This window comes from Micrasema longulum, unplaced genomic scaffold (genome assembly GCF_059751315.1).
Source record: "Micrasema longulum isolate JH-2025_06_02 unplaced genomic scaffold, ASM5975131v1 h1tg001828l, whole genome shotgun sequence".
NCBI classification, from domain to species: Eukaryota; Metazoa; Arthropoda; class Insecta; order Trichoptera; family Brachycentridae; genus Micrasema; species Micrasema longulum.
In genome coordinates this window covers 267,178-284,374 of record NW_028279002.1, presented here as the reverse complement: position 1 = coordinate 284,374, position 17,197 = coordinate 267,178, and the positions used below count along the sequence as shown (strand labels likewise).

The 17,197-nt window shown below is 34.6% G+C and overlaps 2 protein-coding genes across 3 annotated transcripts; one reads left to right on the top strand and one right to left on the bottom strand.

Annotated features, from left to right (window-relative positions):
- Nucleotides 1-562: 562 nt before the first annotated feature.
- Nucleotides 563-9,021, bottom strand: LOC148273831 (uncharacterized). 2 transcript variants are annotated; one of them, XM_088238118.1, is made up of 3 exons: nt 8,911-9,021; nt 6,244-6,632; nt 563-3,127 (listed from the first exon to the last, which is right to left on the bottom strand). In XM_088238118.1, exons 2-3 carry the CDS (start codon nt 6,584-6,586, stop codon nt 1,143-1,145), a joined length of 2,328 nt encoding a protein of 775 aa, XP_088094244.1. In that variant the 5' UTR covers nt 6,587-6,632; nt 8,911-9,021; the 3' UTR covers nt 563-1,142. The 2 variants fall into 2 exon arrangements, with proteins under 2 accessions (XP_088094244.1, XP_088094245.1); XM_088238119.1 differs by lacking the exon at nt 563-3,127 and adding an exon at nt 3,402-3,516.
- Nucleotides 9,022-9,881: 860 nt separating this feature from the next.
- On the top strand, nt 9,882-15,040 carry LOC148273830 (uncharacterized). Its single transcript, XM_088238131.1, has 3 exons — nt 9,882-9,992; nt 11,844-12,755; nt 13,998-15,040. The coding sequence occupies exons 2-3, from the start codon at nt 11,891-11,893 to the stop codon at nt 14,942-14,944; spliced, it is 1,812 nt and encodes a 603-aa protein (XP_088094257.1). The 5' UTR covers nt 9,882-9,992; nt 11,844-11,890; the 3' UTR covers nt 14,945-15,040.
- The last annotated feature ends 2,157 nt before the right edge of the window (nt 15,041-17,197 follow it).

The window sequence follows — 17,197 nt, the reverse complement described above, 5'->3', positions numbered from 1 at the left end:
GGTCATAAGCCCTGTAGAAGCCTAGACTTCGATATTATCATCTCTAAAATGTTCTTGATCTCTGTTGTTATATATTAATATGAATAAACGTTGTCTTTTGTATCAAATAAAATATTCATACCAAAATTTTTCATGTTCAAATTCAAGCTTATATAGAACAAGATACATATTTATTAATTTATTAAAATTTAATTACATAATTTTACTTGTAAAACACAAAATGATTTAGGCAACAAAAAAATAATACGGAATAAGTCAGATATCAATCATACATGTTATGTTAAAAGACAATGTTGTTAACGAAAAGGCGGACTGTAATAAAAAAAAACTGAATTTCATTCAGTTTTGTTAGGTTGGGAATATTTGAAGCCAAAATAGGAACATGAAATGGACACCTACCTTTGATATGATGTGAATGTTCTTCAATTTCGAGCACTGGATGATGAAATGCACTATGAAATTTAACGATGTTTACAACTTTTTAAGCAATGTAATTCACTGTCCAAAAATGTTGTTTTGTTTTTGTTCTAAATCCAAATCTTCTAATTTTAAATTTCTTCTATTATGTTGTTGGTAGGTACCATAAGGATGGGTCAAGGAAAAGACGGGAAAGAAAGGTAATTGGCCAGGAAAAATATTAATAAATGTTGTTTTTTACTTGGAAATCAGTATGTGTCAACACGTGTTTTGATAAATAATTCATCTTAAATCTTGTGTGGCTGACACTAGTCCACATAGAATACAAGACTCCATATATCTCTATTATTTTTTTAACGATGAAGTCGTATTTTTTGTAATTGTCAAATGGACATTTTCACACCGGATTTGGAAAAAAATAATTGTATGAGTATGCTGGATGTCAATCCAAAAAATATTTATCCTTGCCACACGAAGAATGAATTTCCGCTAATTGTATAAAAGGGAGCACGAAGATAGAATTCATAACAAGGAAGAAAGATACGCTGTTCTGTGGCCGGTGTTGTCTTAACCAGAACTCAAAGTCGAGATTCAGTCTTCAGTCGATTGATGCCAGTGGTGGGCGACGCGCGCGCGTAATATGAGCGGCGTATTTAGGATTTTAAATTTATTTTGCTGTTATAACAGGGCAAAATTAAATGTTTATTTTATGAGCCTTTTAAGAGTTAAACTTGTGAAGTTATGTCAGAATGTTTCAACATATGATTTCTTAAACGAAATTTTTGGGAACATGCATAACTACACAGTGAGCATGAGAACGGTTTCTCACTAGAATGGATTTTTAAATAATGACGTTTTAAATAAGAGTTCTGTGTGCACGTATAGCTACATTGTGAGCAAGAGAATGGTTTCACGTCAGAATGTTTAAACATGTGACTCTTTAAATTACTTTTTTGTGTACATGTATAACTACATAGTGAGCATGAGAACGGTTTCTCGCCGGTATGCAACAACAAGTGACTCTTTAAAATTCCCTTGAGTGAACACGTGAATTTACATTGTGAGCATGAAAACGGTTTCTCGCCAGTATGTGTCAACATGTGACATTTCAAACTATATTTCAGCGTAGATGAATAACTACATTGTAAGCATGAGAACGGTTTCTCGCCAGTATGTAACAACATATGACTTTGTAATAAACTCTTATATGCACATACATAACTGCACTTTGAGCAGGCGAACGGTTTTTCGCCAGAATGTATCATCATGTGACGCTTAAGAGCAGCGTTCCGAGAACATGTATAACTACATTGTGAGCATGAAAATGATTTCTCACCAGTATGTTTCAACATGTGACGTTTTAAATCCGCATTCCGTAAGCACGTATAACTACATTGTGAGCATAAAAACGTCTTTTCGGCAGTGTGTCTTGACACGTGTTTTATTAAATAAGATTGTTGTGAACACGTGTAACTACATATCGAGCATGAAAACGGTTTCTCGCTAGCGTGTATCAACATGTGGCTTTTTAAATTACTTTTTTGTATACACTTATAAGGACATTGTGAGCACGAGAACGGTTTCATCCCAGTATGTATCAACATATGCTTTCTTAAATTACCCGGAAGTGAACATGAAAATTCACATTGTGGGCATGAGAAAGGTTTTTCGCCAGAATGTGTCAACATGTGACATTTTAAACGACTTTTTTGGGAACATATATAACTACACAGTGAACATAAGTACACTTTCTTGCCAGAATGTACCAACATATGGCTCCTTAATCTACCTTTCTGTGAACATGTATAACTACATTGTGAGCACGAAAACGGTTTTTTTCTTGTATGTGTCAACATATGACTCGTTAAGCTATTTTTCTGTGAACACATAAAGCTACATTCCGAGCAAGAGAACGGTTTCTCGCCAGTATGTGTCAAAATATGAACCTGAAGAGTACCATTACTTGAACATGTGAAACTACATTTTGAGCATAAAAACGATTTCTCGCTAGTATGTGTTAACATGTGACATTTTAAATCATAGTTCCGTGTACACATATAACTACATTGTGAGCATGATTTCGGTTTGAAGTCAGAATGTGTCAACATGATGTGACTTCTTAAATTACACTTTAGTGTAGAGGTATAACTACACTGTGAGCACGAAAATGGTTTCTCAACAGTGTGTAACGAAATGTGATTAATTAAACTGTTTTTTCGTAAACATGTAAAATTACACTCAGAGCATGAGAACAGTTTCTCACCAGTGTGTATGAACATGTGACGGTTTAATTCACAGTTTTGTATGCACGTATAACTACAATGTGGGCATTTTATCGATTTCTCATCAGCATGTATCAACATGTGCGTTTTTAAACCATTCATAAAGGAACACGTAAAACTACAATCTGAGCATGAGAACGGTTTCGCGCTTGTATGTTTGGACATGTGATTTTTTAAATTCCCCTTAATTGAACACGAAAAGTTGCATTGCGCGCATTTGTACGGTTTTTCGCCAGTATGTTTTAGCAAATGACGTTTTAAATTATATTTCCGTGAACACGTATAATTACATTGTGAGCATGAGATGGGTTTCACCCTAGAGCCAGTATTCTTCTGTTGTGTTGTATAATCACACTCTGGTGGTGGTTCTGCGCGATGGGACGGTAGATTGGTACTCTCCAGAGTAAACGTTGTCGACTTAGTGGTATCTGGAAAGTAAAAGTCTTAATGAGGAAGCATTGGGCTACCGTCTGCAGAGATATAAGCGTACTCGTAATACACTCTTACGAAGGGGAGCAATGAATATGCGCAGAATTAGCTAACAAGAGAATGTAATTGGGGGTTTTAGAACATGATTGCTTTCAATTTCTGATTCAATGGAATAATACATATTTATGTAATAATTTTCAATTTTATTTTTTTCTATAGTTGAAAAATGTACATGATTCCATTTTCCATTATGTTGTATCCCAACTTGACACAGGGCTCTTGGCCTCATTGAGTAACGGATACGTTAGTATTTTTTGTAATTTATATGTATTTGTTTGAATAAATAAATAAAAGGTATTTCTCAAATGTCGGCAAACTCAGTGAGGATCTGTAACAAAAAATACCGCCAGTATTTATTACTTTGACCATTTAAAGTAGTTCTTAAAATTGTCATAAATTGCAAATTGTTTATCTTTTAACCAACAAACATTAAACCTGCATTCTACACAACTAATCATATAGGAACATTGTTAAAAAATCACAAAGACAAGGTGACTAAATCTAATAATTCTGGCATATACCAATTAAATTGTAATGATTGCGATTCAATCTTAAGGTGCCTAAATAAATATTTTTTTTCTGAATTCGCAATCTATCTAAGGAATAACTCGCTTAACCTCTATTTTAAGGCTTGTCAGCAGGTGGGATAGAGGGGATATGGAAGGAGGTAATGAAAAATACTCCACAACACCCAGACCAATTGAGAAAAAATCTTTCTTGAATTTTTTCTTGCAACTAGCGGGTATCGAACCCGCGACGCCAGTTTCACAGATAGCCGTCTAACCAACTGCGCCACGGCGCCTGTCTACGATTTTACATATGTATGTCTTAACATGTGACATCTTAAATTATTGCTCACTGAACAAGTATAATTACATTGTGTGCATGAGAACGGTTTCTCACCAGCATGTATCCAAATGTGAGTTTTTAAACCATTCTTAAAGGAACACGTAAAACTACAATCTGAGCATGAGAACATTTGTAAATATAGATATTTATAAAATAGAATTTATAACTAAGTAATATTTTCATGGATGTTTATGTGTGTATATGTATGTTCACATGTATGTATGTATGTATGTATGTATGTGTATATATGTGTATATATGTATGTATGGATATGTATGTGTGCATGTACGGGTATAAATATGTATGGATATGGATGAGGATGATATATAGATATAGACTTACATATAGATATAGATATGGATATGTTAATAAATAATGTTTTTAATAAAATGCTTTGTGCCTATTAAATATGTAAACACTTCTGTTTAAGATTTTGGTACTCCGGTTATGTATTTATTTATTTTTTATCTTAAAATTGCGTGATCATTCACTTATTTTTTGCTTTTTTTTTTTTTACATCTTCTAAATATTTTTTTTGAAAGCATCAATTACATGTACTTTTTTTTCGCTCCCTATACCTAAGTTAGTAGTAATTATTATTATAAAACCATGTAGAACTATCATATGATTAATTGTAAAGGATCTTTACCGACAAGCCATATTCATTGGCTTGGTGAGTCCTGTAAAAAAAAAAAATGACAAAAATGTCTTAAAATAACTAAAATGTAATATTGTATGTAAATGTAAAATAATAATAAAAAAAAAGAACGAGAATCATCATTTTAATAAAGACACTGGATTAAAAATACTTTATGTTAAAATAAAATATTAAAATTAGACAACTTAGAAATTAAAAAAGCGATTTATATAGAAAAAAATAAAATAACTAAATAAAAAATATTTACTTAAGTCCACTCCTGTCTAGTTTTGGGCGAATCCATCTTACATTACAAGACAAAAATACTTGATTTATTAATTCCATACACACTTACTGATATAATAAAATAGGACGAAATTAATAAGTTAAGTATACCTTGAAAAATAAGCTTGTGTAGCTTTGAAACCGGTAGGTAGAAGAAAAAAAAGCAGTTGAAAACAAAGTTGTTTTATTTATTTTATTGTTTCTCTTTTGTTTAGTGCACATTGCATTATGCGAATTCTATGAATGTTGGAAGTTTTGTTATTTTTTAGCTATTAACTTGCAAATAAACATTACAGTTTCGCTAAGTTTGTATATTTAAAATTTATAGGTTATATGCGAAACTGAAAAAAGACACGTGACTTAATGAAGAGTTTCAGAAGAGAGCCGGCGCTGTCTTGTTTGAACACTTTTACATAAAATGAAATATAGGCCAATATTGCATCTTCTGTAACACACAATGTTTAAGTAATCGAATAAATAGTCATTTCTTCACTACTACCATCACGCCATTTCCCCGTAGGGGTAGGCAGAGAGAATAGACCGCCACACACGTCTATCCTGGCATACATCTTGTCATACATGCCCTTCGGTTCTGTCTGTTTTTGACATGACCAGACTTAAGATTTTCGTTTATCTGATCATGCCACGTCTTCCTCGGTCGTCCTCGTCTTACGTTGCCTCTTCACAATTTCACAACTTCTTCACAATATTTTAAATAATCCCACTTCGCCTGTTTATCTGAGAGAGCTCTTCAAACCTCTATCAAAATATGGACTATCTCTTCGTACTATTAACGAGAGAACCTTTTTAATACCCTTTCATCGCTCTAATTTTCTTGCCTCCTCTTTCACAGTAGTAGCGGCTTGATTGTGGAATAATCTACCCACTAATGTTGTCACTATCTAAATATTTTAGTTGTTCCTTTTCCTTCTTCTTTCCTTCCCATCTCCTCTCTTTTTTTCATATTATAGTGTGATATTTTAGTTATTTAAAAAAAGAAATTGTATTAAATTTTAAGATTTAGTATAATTCCTTAGAATATGTCCATGTACTCGTAATTTTCTCAAAATTAACGGTTTGGGTAAGTGGGGAGAAATTGCCTTGAAGCAACATGCCCGCTATTATAAGTATATAAAGTGTTAAATAAATAAATAGGAAAAATTATATTGAAAGTAATATTCCAATATGACAGTAAGTACAATTTTTTAATGTGTTTCTAAAGAAAGAACTCGACAGTTTAAATCAGTACAGAAATAAGAGGAGACACTTCAAAGTTATTCTCACCTTCGGTGTTGGGAGAGGATTCCAAACATTCTTGTTTTATATGGGAATGCTCAACGTCGAATTCCACTTCAATGCACTGCCGTTTAGTAATGGTCCCCGGTTCAGCCTTTACTAGAGAAACATCTGGCACCTCACTTCCGCAGGACCAAAGCGCCCCTTCCCCAGTATGGAGACTATCTTCTACATCGTCAGTTCTAGGTTCAGTCTTCACGGTAACACCTAGATCCTCGCCTTTGTACGGAGATGGAATACCTTCCCCAGTATGGAGAACATCTCCTTTTAAATCGCCAGTCTCCGGTTCAGATTTAACGCTAGCTAAATCATCCTTCGTTACATTTTCCATAATTTTCAGCTCGAATATAAACACCGCGATTTATCCGTTTATTAATCTGCAATTGGTTTATAAATATTAATTTGTTTATTTGTGTTAGAAATCATAACATAAAAAAATATGGGAAAAAGACAATATTTGGAAAAAAAAAACTTGGATCACAGATTTTTAAGTTATATTATTTATGGTGGATACAGAAGAAATAAAACAAAAGGAAAACAGCCGTAAATAAATAAAGGAATATCTCGCCTTTATGAGGCAGAAAGCCAATGCCTCGAGGAAATGCGTTCATGAAACATAAACACAGCACTGAATACCGTAATTGGTACCTTTTCACTGTCAAAGAATGGTGTCAAACTCGGTGGCAGACTGTCAGTTGATAGTTTTTGGCCTGCAGCATTTGCCATCATTATCATCATCAGCCGTCTCTTGTCCAATGTTGAACATAGGCCTCCCCCTTTAGTCTCCATATTTCCCTATCCTGAGCCAACCGCATCCAACCACTTCCTGCAACTCGTCTTATGTCATCAGACCACCTTGTCTGAGGCCTGTCGACACCTCTTCTACCCGTTCTGGGTCGCCATTCCAGGACTTTTTTGGTCCATCTAGAGTCTGTGATTCTGGCTATATGACCAGCCCAGCTCCATTTCTGGTTGGCAGCCCTATGGACCACATCGGTGATCTTTGTTCTCGCTCTAATCCATGTATTGGTTTTTCTGTCTCTCAACGAAGTACCCAGCATTCTCCTTTCCATGGCTGTCTGTGTCACTGATAATTTGTGTAATTTTTTTTTCGTGAACACAAAAGTTTCACAGCCATATGTAGTTAAACTAATGGAATACAAATTAGAACCAAACTTGGAAATTACCACTGAAGAAGTTACTGAGATATTTGTGAAAAACTTTGAAAAAATAATTGTGACATTTCTAATTATGCTTCACCAACTCAATGGAAAATACTAAGTTTGCCGTGTCTAGTGGTTTAATTGAAATCTGTTTTTGCAAGATTTGGAGACGGTTTTGAATTACGCCATTACTTAGGCGGGTATGTTTTTATGTATAGTTTATTTTGGCATCAATAACTGATTTTCCATTTTTGTGAAACCTGATTTTTGTCATTCGAATTACATCCAACTTATATGTTATTCATTTTTACAAATTATGTAGGTGTATAAAATATGTATGTTCATTTTAAAACCAATGTACGCGTATTGTCAGGCCTACCGTGTTTATTGCTGACAATACATCGTATGTACTGCATTTTGTGGTTACCTACCGTATCATATGGGACTCGCTGCACATTATTCATTCAATATGTACAAATTTTTCATTTACATACAAAATACACGAGACATTCCGGCCGCGAAAGCGTTTGGAATACCAGCCTACGACATAGTGAGATATGATTGGATTTAGTATTTACTTAGACACAGCTTTGATTCCGTTGGCCTAACCCCCGCCCATAGAATTAAGAATAGTCCAGAAGGAGCGTAGACTCACATTTGAATACATCGGACTGTGTCCAATAATTCCCCCACTATGCCCTTCTTTTGCCGCAAGGATTCGTGAGGTCGCAGCGTAATGTTGCTTGATGGGAAATAAAAATCATAACACAAACGTTAGGTAAAAAAAAGCAATCTCTTAATTTCTCTAAAATTGTATTGTGCACGCGGAAATATTTAAAAAATACACGGTCAAAATACACGCGGTCATTTAATAAGAGTAATTGAATTAATGAACTTTGAACTTACAATATAAAACAAATTTTATTTTTACAAAACGGATATTTTTATTTCATGCTAAATAATATTTGATCTTTTAAAGATAATGTCGTTCAAATGTCCCACACGGCGTTGTTTAATCCGAGGTCTAATTTTCATTGGTTCTTTTATTAAAGGAGCAAAGTAGGGTAAAAAATCTACCCTGGCATCACTAACGAAATTTCATATTTTGTTTCTTCGACAATATGACAGATGGAAAAATAATTCAATTTTTAAGTAATTCATTTACTACTAAACATTCGTTTGTTAATTACACATGAAATGTGGTGCCATTCTGTTTCTTTAAGATCCTAGCAGTATTTCTACACTTTAAAAGGACACAACACGGCATAGTTGAATTCAAATCAGGAGTTGCGTACTGAGCGACGTCTACAAAGAAACTAATGAGGCAAAACGTAAATCTACTCATTTATGAGTAGTTGAGTCGCCTTCTGTTTGATGTGCGTATGCGGTTTCTGGACTATTCTTAATTCTATGCCCCCGCCCTAAAACGAAGGCAACATTCGATTCCTAGTAAAGTTTATATTTATATGTTAAAAATATATTAGGAAATTACCCAAAGGTGTTTCTTTGTTGGTGGCGTGCGGGTTTACGCTTAACTGGAGATAACACGTTCGTTGTACACGGATAACAATAACTTAGGAACTGTCAGAACACGAAATAAACGTTGTTAGGAAATACTGACTACCGACAATGTTGCCAGTCTAAAGTCATATATATTGAGCGCTTTGAGTGTGACGTATCAACTCCAGGATAAACACACTAGTACGCATTGACATACATGTAGACGCGCCCTAATAACAAAAAAATGATGACGCTAAACTCACGCCCAACTCGTATTTAATCGTTCTTCGGACAGCCAGGCGTGACGTTTAGAATCGAAACCAAAATGCCTGCTTGTGTCGTACAAGTCTGTAAAAACCTTTTAGAAAAACATTATAAAATGAATAAAGTAATTTTTTAATGGTAAATATTTGTTCATGAGTTAGTGATTAACAAAGCATGAAGTATTTTAATTTATGTATTTTTTATTGTAAACGTAAAACTTTGCCTAGCGGCGCGATTGCAAAGATCTCCTTAGTCAAAGAAATGCACTTATAGTAATAAACTTGAGATAATATTCTTTTCGCGTTCCCCGAAATCCAGAAAAAATAAATGGCCTAAAATAATAAGAAATTTACGGGAAGAATCTAATGGGATCCACCAAAAATAAATATTGATTTTTAGCGTTAAAATATATACTTTTTTACGTACCAAAAATTAGTATCCTCATTTTTTTATTAAACAAATTAACAAACTTAATAAGCATGTGTTTGTGTCACTACTTTTAAAAATAGTTAACTCTATAGGGCATGCCTATGTATTAATATGTAAATACTTAATCGTTAATTTTTTTTAAGTACCGTCGCGCGTCGTTTGAATCTAATATAGTTTTACATAACTTCTGAGTCTAGAGAATACCAGACGAACCAATAATTTCTAGGCTTGTTTATGGGTTGTCTTCAAACACGACATTTTATCTGAGGTGTAGCTGTCAAATGCTATGTGGTTCGCGTCCCGTTTTGTAGACAATTTATACGTAAATAACAATATTTACGACTACTAAAAGAAATTTCAACATTCTAACAGCTGCACAAAGTAGGTAAAAATTCAATATGTAATGTAGAATAATATGTATTTGATTTGCAGCAACAAAACTAGCCAGAAGGCACAATAGGAAAATATAACTTTTTGAACATTTTTAAGTATTGAGGGTCTATAAAATTTTGCGAAGTAAAAAAAATCGTTTTGCTACTTAGTAGCATAAAAAATATTTTTTAATTTTTAATTCCCTCAAAAACGGTCATTGCATTGGCCACGCCCCTAATACGTCATGATTCATGTTAATTTTGAATTTTGTTCTTAACTTTTAAAATTTTTATAGAAAATCGTCATGAATCGTGACGTCACAATTATCAATGCCAATCGTATCGCGTTTTTCTGATGACATTTTTGTATTATTTCTTATTTAAAGTTACGTATGAAAACATTTCTCCACAATATCCATATTGATTTTGAAAATACAATTAGTGATTTTAAATCCATTTAATTTATGTTTATCGGTATTCGTAGTATGTAATATTTCCCTATTAGAGTGGGGAATTGCTGGCTGTAGCCAGGATTGAGATAAATCACCTTAAGTTATTGTGATCTCACCGGGAATCGAACCCGGAACTCCCGTGCGTGAGGCGAGCGTCCTGCATACCTCGTGCGAGGACAGGACGGCTTTTTTGACTGTAGAAATAATCATGGACATCTTTAACTTGTCTTCGTTTCCTTTCCGCACCTAACGGTGCACAGGGTACACCGTTGGTACACCAATCGCAACTTATCTTGATCATTTTTGTTACATTAAGGAAAGATGATCAGTCTTACGCTTCAGGTGCCAGTCCGAGGCTTATGAAATATTCTAGTGTTAAAACACCGGTTTTTACAATAACTTTTTCACATCAACCATGTCTGGAATCGATACTGAGACCTCTTGCATGTCAGGCAAACACGCTGACCGCTACACCATGAGGCCAAAAACTTTAACAGAACTTTTATATTTATTTTATTTATTTAATTAACTTTTTGTACATAATGTCATTTGTACATTGGCGGGCTTATTGCCAAATGGCAATATCTTCCAACCAACCAATAAAATTATAGTTTTGTTTTTATGATGCAAGTTACAGAACATATTCAATAGAAAATAAAGATTTAAAAGCTTAAGATATATAAAAATAGAAATAAACGTATTTGTTTATAAATTACCTTAAATCAAAACTATTACTCAACGGGGGAAAAGAAAAAAGAGGAAAGAGGAAAGGAGGAGAGATTAAGGCAGAGAATGGAGATATTTCTTCAGACGTGATTTAAACAGAGATAATGTAGTAACATCTTTAATAGTGGATGAGAGATGATTCCACGGTGGAGCCGCGTGGACACCATATGAGTTAGAGAAGAAAGAGGAATTGTGGATGGGTATTAAGAGAGTGCCTCGAGAATTGGAATGAAGAGGTAAACCATGAACTGAAAAGCGTTGAAAATTTTCACCCAGGTATATAGGAGCGTTAGGACCATGAAGTACATTGAACAGAAGTGAGGGGGAGTGATAGTCTCTCCGCTGTCTAATTTTTGAGCCATTTCAGTTGCCTACGATAATCAGAAATGTGGTCATATTTCTTAAGACCAAAAATGTACCTTATCCATGTATTCTAAAGTATATCTTATATATTTTCTTATTCAGAAATGTAGCAATGTAATTGAATCCCAGCGATGTTTGACATAATTATATCAATTTTACATAAAGTATCATTGGATGACTAAAATATGACATTCTTTAATTCCAGCAACGGAAATCATCATAGATGTAATTTTAACATTTTAAAATATAAAGTGACTCTGATTTTTACTTTTGGAATTTGTGATTATATTTTCAATGTAAATAATTTGTATATTTTTTAGGATTAAAAGAAGATTTACTGTGTATCTGTTATCGAAGGAAAACAAATATGAAAATCGCTCCAGTGAATATTAAAGCTGAACCGGGGACTGACGATGTAGAAGGAAATATTCTCCATACTGAGAAAGAGACGTTATGTCCCTATGTAAGCGAGGAGCCATGTGTTTCTACAGTGAAGGCTGAACCGTGGACTGGCGATGTAGAAGGAGATATTATTCACACTAGAGAAGAGACGCCATGTTTCTATGCAAGCGAAAAGCCTAGTGTTGCTACTGTGAAGACTGAACCGTGGACCGGCGATGTAGAAGAATATATTCTTCATACTGGGGAAGAGGTGCCATGTTCCTATGCAAGCGAGGAGCCAGGTGTTTCTACCGTGAAAGCCGAACCTTGGACTGGTGATTTTAATTTTATCTATACTAGGGAAAAGACGTCATGTCCCTATGCAACCGAAAAGCCAGGTGTCGCTACTGTGAAGGCTGAACCGTGGACTAGCGATGTAGAAGAATATATTCTTCATACTGCGGAAGGGGCGCCGTGTCCTTCTATAAACGAGGAGCCAGGTGTTTCTACCGTAAAGGCTGAACCGTGGACTGGCGATGTAGAAGGAGATATTCTCTATACTAGGGAAGAGACGCCATGTCCCCATGTAAGCGAGCAGCCAAGTGTTGCTACTGTGAAGACTGAACCGTGGACTGGCGACGTAGAGGAATATATTCTTCATACTGGGGAAGGGGCGCCGTGTCCATTTATAAGCGAGGAGCCAGGTGTCGCTACCGTGAAGACTGAGCCGGGGACCAGTAGCTACCCGCCTAAGATAACCAGTGATATTATCTCCACGGAGTTGGTTATTGATTCTCCTGACATTAAAGAAAAGTGTTCGAAATCTTCTCGTAACAGTGAAATAACCTCAAGTAAGTAATACTCCTTTCTACATTTTTTGCTCTGAGATTACGTCTATGGACTATTGATGATAGTACGCAGAGGACTTAATTAACTTAACTAATATTACATCATTGTTGACATAAAATAGAGGTGGCATCGTGTTGTATTTTTTATGCCATGTATCGAAAATATTACTACTAAGGAAGTTCGTGGAAGTCACAGCAGGAGGGTTATATATATTTCAAAATCTTTCTATAGTACGACTCTTCAAACAAATCGTACTGAAATAAAGTAAATGTTATTAAAAGACCTCCGTGGTGTAATGGTCAAGACGCTTGACTCGCGCACGGAAAGTTCCGGATTCGAATTCCGGTGAGAACACAAAAATTAAAATGTGATTTTTCGCAAGCCTTGGTATTCTGCGATATCATTCACCACTCCTGGGCCTCCTGGCCTGTTGTGGTGCTAAAAAAATAAAATAATAATTTAAAAAAAAACACTTACCGATTTTTCTATGTTTACCGGTTTCGAGTTCTACCCGTCTCTTCGTCAGGACACCAATTAAACCACCATGCAAACCAACATGGAAAACCCACTTTATAGCTTCACCATAGTTGTTGCTCAAAAATATAAAATTAACGCGACATGCATTTTAATAAGCACATGCACTGATTAAGATTGGTTTTGATTTAGGATGTTGGTTTGATTGGTATCTAGTGGTTAGACGGACAACTGTGAATTTGGCATCGCGGGTTCGATTCCCGCCAGTTGCAATAAAAATTCCAAGAAAGATTTTTTTCTCAATTGGTCTGGGTATTGTAGTGTGTTTTTCATTACCTCCTTTCATATCCCCTCTATCCCACCTGCTGACAAGCCTTAAAACAGAGACTTAGCGGGTTATTCCTTTAAAAAAAAAAACGTTTAAAAAAGGATTGCCAGCCCACCAGCTCAATTAACTGAATACATGATTTAAAAAATAAAATCAAGATTTCACCCCGATACAGACTTTACTATTGAGGGGTAAGGGAATAATCAATTAATAATAATACATATTTTTTGTTTTTGAAATAGTGAGTTTTCAACTCGATAAAAACTAAAATGACGTGTTATTTTTCATGCAATTCCTTATTTTTAAGCAATATTTTCCGTGCATTTTTCAATGAAGTTTGTTCTATTCTCGAAAGTCATAAACTTTTTATCCCTTTTTATTTTTCGTTATTTTATTGTATAATAAACAGGGGTTTCATAGATTATTCTTGTTTTTGTTTCAGATTTACAAACAAACCAGAAATATTTCGCTTGCTTAGAGTGTCAATATAAAAGTTTATACAAGGGTAAACTAAAAACCCACCTGTTGACTCACACCGGTGAGAAACCATTCTCATGTTCAGAGTGCCAATTCAAATGTTCTTTGAAAAGTAATTTAAAATCACACATGATAAGGCATACTGATGAGAAACCATTCTCATGTACGATGTGCCAGTTTAAATGTTCTCGGACAGGTACTTTAAAATCACACATGTTTTCTCATACCGGCGAAAAACCGTTATCATGTCCAGAGTGCCAATTTAAATGTTCTCGGAAAGGTGCATTAAAAGTACACATGGGAACTCATACCGGTGAGAAACCATTCTCATGTTCAGAGTGTCAATTCAAATGTTCTCAAAAATATAATTTAAAATCACACATATTACTTCATACCAGTGAAAAACCATTCTCATGCTCGAAGTGCCAATTTAAATGTTCTCAGAAAAGTCACTTAACATCACATGTAAGAACTCATACCGGTGAAAAACCATACTCATGCTCAGAGTGCCATTTTATATGTGCTCAGAAAAGTAATTTAAAATCACACATGCTGACTCATATCGGTGAGAAACCATTCTCGTGTTCAAAGTGCCAATTTAAATGTTCTCGGGAAGGTACTTTTAAATCACACATGAAAACTCATGATACCAGTGAGAAACCATTCTCATGTCCAGAGTGCCAATTTAAATGTCGTCGGAAAGGTGTATTAAAATTACACATGTTTACACATACCGATGAGAAACCATTCTCATGCTCAGAGTGTCAATATAAATGTTCTCGGAAAGGTACTTTAAAATCACACATGTTAACTCATTCCGGTGAAAAACCATTCGCATGCTCAGATTGTCAATTTAAATGTTCACGGAGAAATAATTTGAAATTACATTATATGTTAATTCATTCTGGGTAGAAACCACTCTATTGCTCCAAGTGCTAATTTAAATGTAGGCAGAAAGGTTCTTTAAAATAACTCATGTTGACTCGAACCGGCCAAAAAACTTTTTTTTTTCTCATTGGCTAAAATCTAATTTGAATTTTAACTCAAGTCATTTGAAATAACCTATGTAACCCAAGTCTACATACTCTCTTATTTTTTTTTGAAGTTCATTATAATTTGGTTTGATTAGAAATAAGGTTTATTTACAAAATTTAAAATATTAGAAATCAAACACTGATTTGAGTCTACTGAACACTTTTTTATTTTTACAAATATAAAAACAAAAATTTCGTGACAATTGTTTCGCCTTGTTAGGGTATTTTCAAACGAATGTGAAGATTAGATGTTGTAAAAATAAAATAAAGTGTTCAGTAGAAGCAAATCAGTGTTTGATTTCTAATAGTTTAAGTTTATGGAGTTCTACAAAATAAACACCAAATCAATAAATGAGTTTATTTACAAGTTCAATTTTTAATATTATACGCAGTTTGAAGTGTTTGAAAATGACAGCGAACTATAAGAGATAAGTGTTAGGGAAAAACAGACTAAGACCTGTTTGGGCTTTCCATAAAAGGCCCGCAGCCCCTTGAAACTAAGTAGCCAGAAAAGTGAATAACTTTGAACGTGAAAGTCGAGAGCGAGTAGTGTTAACGGGACCGGATCCTAGGATCCTAGGTAAATGCTGAAGATCAGCGCCGTCGCAGACACGCTGTACCCAGCAGAGCTACGTGACAAGCCTTGTGGAATTTCGACTAGTCCACGAGGTACATCTGAGGCCGCCCTCCAGCTGCGAAGGTGCCTCCACAGCCCGGACGTCTGCCGTCCTCCGAGGAACGCCAGTTCTCAGTTGCCCCAACCACGGCCGCCCAGCGTTTCAGCTGGCTGTCGTGTCAACGGAATCCAATCTCGAGAGCCGCCATGGCTCTATGGTAAATCTCTTCCCAGGACATAGTATGTAGGGCCAACTCGCTTTCATCGTAGTGATTATTTAAGACGTAATAAATAAATAATATGATTATTTGAAAAAGCTTTGCCAATGGTAGAGCGCTCTAGGAGTTACTGTTTTTTTTATTATTTGAAATTTGGGGATTACATGCTTTTAACAAAATGGATGGTATTTTTTTGAATATTTTGTTAAGTTTGTCCGAGTCTTTGGTTTAGTTTTATTTGGTAGTTTATTGTATAATTTTAGTTCCTGGTTTATTAGTTTCGATTGTCCTTGTCTCATTTTAGAAACTTGTGTATGATAGTGTTCTGATATTCTCGTATTGTTTCCATGTTTACCACAATTTTTTCCATGTTTTAGTTCTTCGTGTACAATTGTATCAGTGGCTAATTTATGAATAAATTGATTCTAGTTGAAATAGTTCAGTTACATTTAATTGTTTAGTCTGTTTAAAGAGTTCTTTTGTTGCTGATATATAACGGAGGTTATATACTAACTTTAATATTTCAATTTGCCGTCTTTGTAGTCTGTTTATGTCTCTTTAATTTCCTGTTCCCCATAGTTGTTGCTTATAACATATTTTAGTTTTTACATTGGCTTTATACATTAGATTTTTTTTCCATTTTTGGAACAAAGTATTTGATTTAAAAAAGACTCGATAATGTCGCCACTTTGCTAATTAAATTGTTAATTTGAATTGACCATGTCAATTGTCTCTCAATTGTAAGTCCTAAGTATTTAATATGTTTAATTTTAGTTGGTCGTTCATCATTTATGTAAGCATCTATTTTAAGTTTTTTTTTTCTAGATTCAAAATAGCATCTAGTGTAAGTTTGTGTTTGTCCATTCAGTCAAAACATAACAAAGTAAGGTCTTCGTTTATGTCATTGTTTGTTAATACGTCAGTTTATTTTTTATAGAATTGTCCTTGGCGTTCATTCCTTTAAAATTGTACAGTAAAATTCAATAATCGTCTTGCTCTAACATGAGGCTATTGTATGTTAACTTGCGCCAATACCGACTGCGGTACGGTACAACTTTATATACAGGACTTGTGCATTTTTACTGAATAAATGATTTTTTTCCGAATTTACATTGTGTTATTCTTCGTTGACACCATATCACCACCACACCTGCGTGAAGGACCTGTTTCCCTCCCAAACAGAAGCGGTATAGGGACTGTCGACCCTTCCCTATATAAAGTTCAAACTTGCACTCGGCGAGGTGTCGTGTATAAACTGCTTATTGATCGATTTTGTTTTTTTTTTTTGTGTTCAAAT

Bases quoted from the DNA above. Each gene is read 5' to 3' on its own strand.
- LOC148273831 (XM_088238118.1), bottom strand. From the start codon at position 6,586: ATGGAAAATGTAACGAAGGATGATTTAGCTAGCGTTAAATCTGAACCG. The intron at 3,128-6,243 runs GTGAGAATAACT...TTTACTTTCCAG, and splicing joins ATCCTCTCCCAACACCGAAG to ATACCACTAAGTCGACAACG.
- LOC148273830 (XM_088238131.1), top strand. From the start codon at position 11,891: ATGAAAATCGCTCCAGTGAATATTAAAGCTGAACCGGGGACTGACGAT. The intron at 12,756-13,997 runs GTAAGTAATACT...TTTTTGTTTCAG, and splicing joins TAACAGTGAAATAACCTCAA to ATTTACAAACAAACCAGAAA.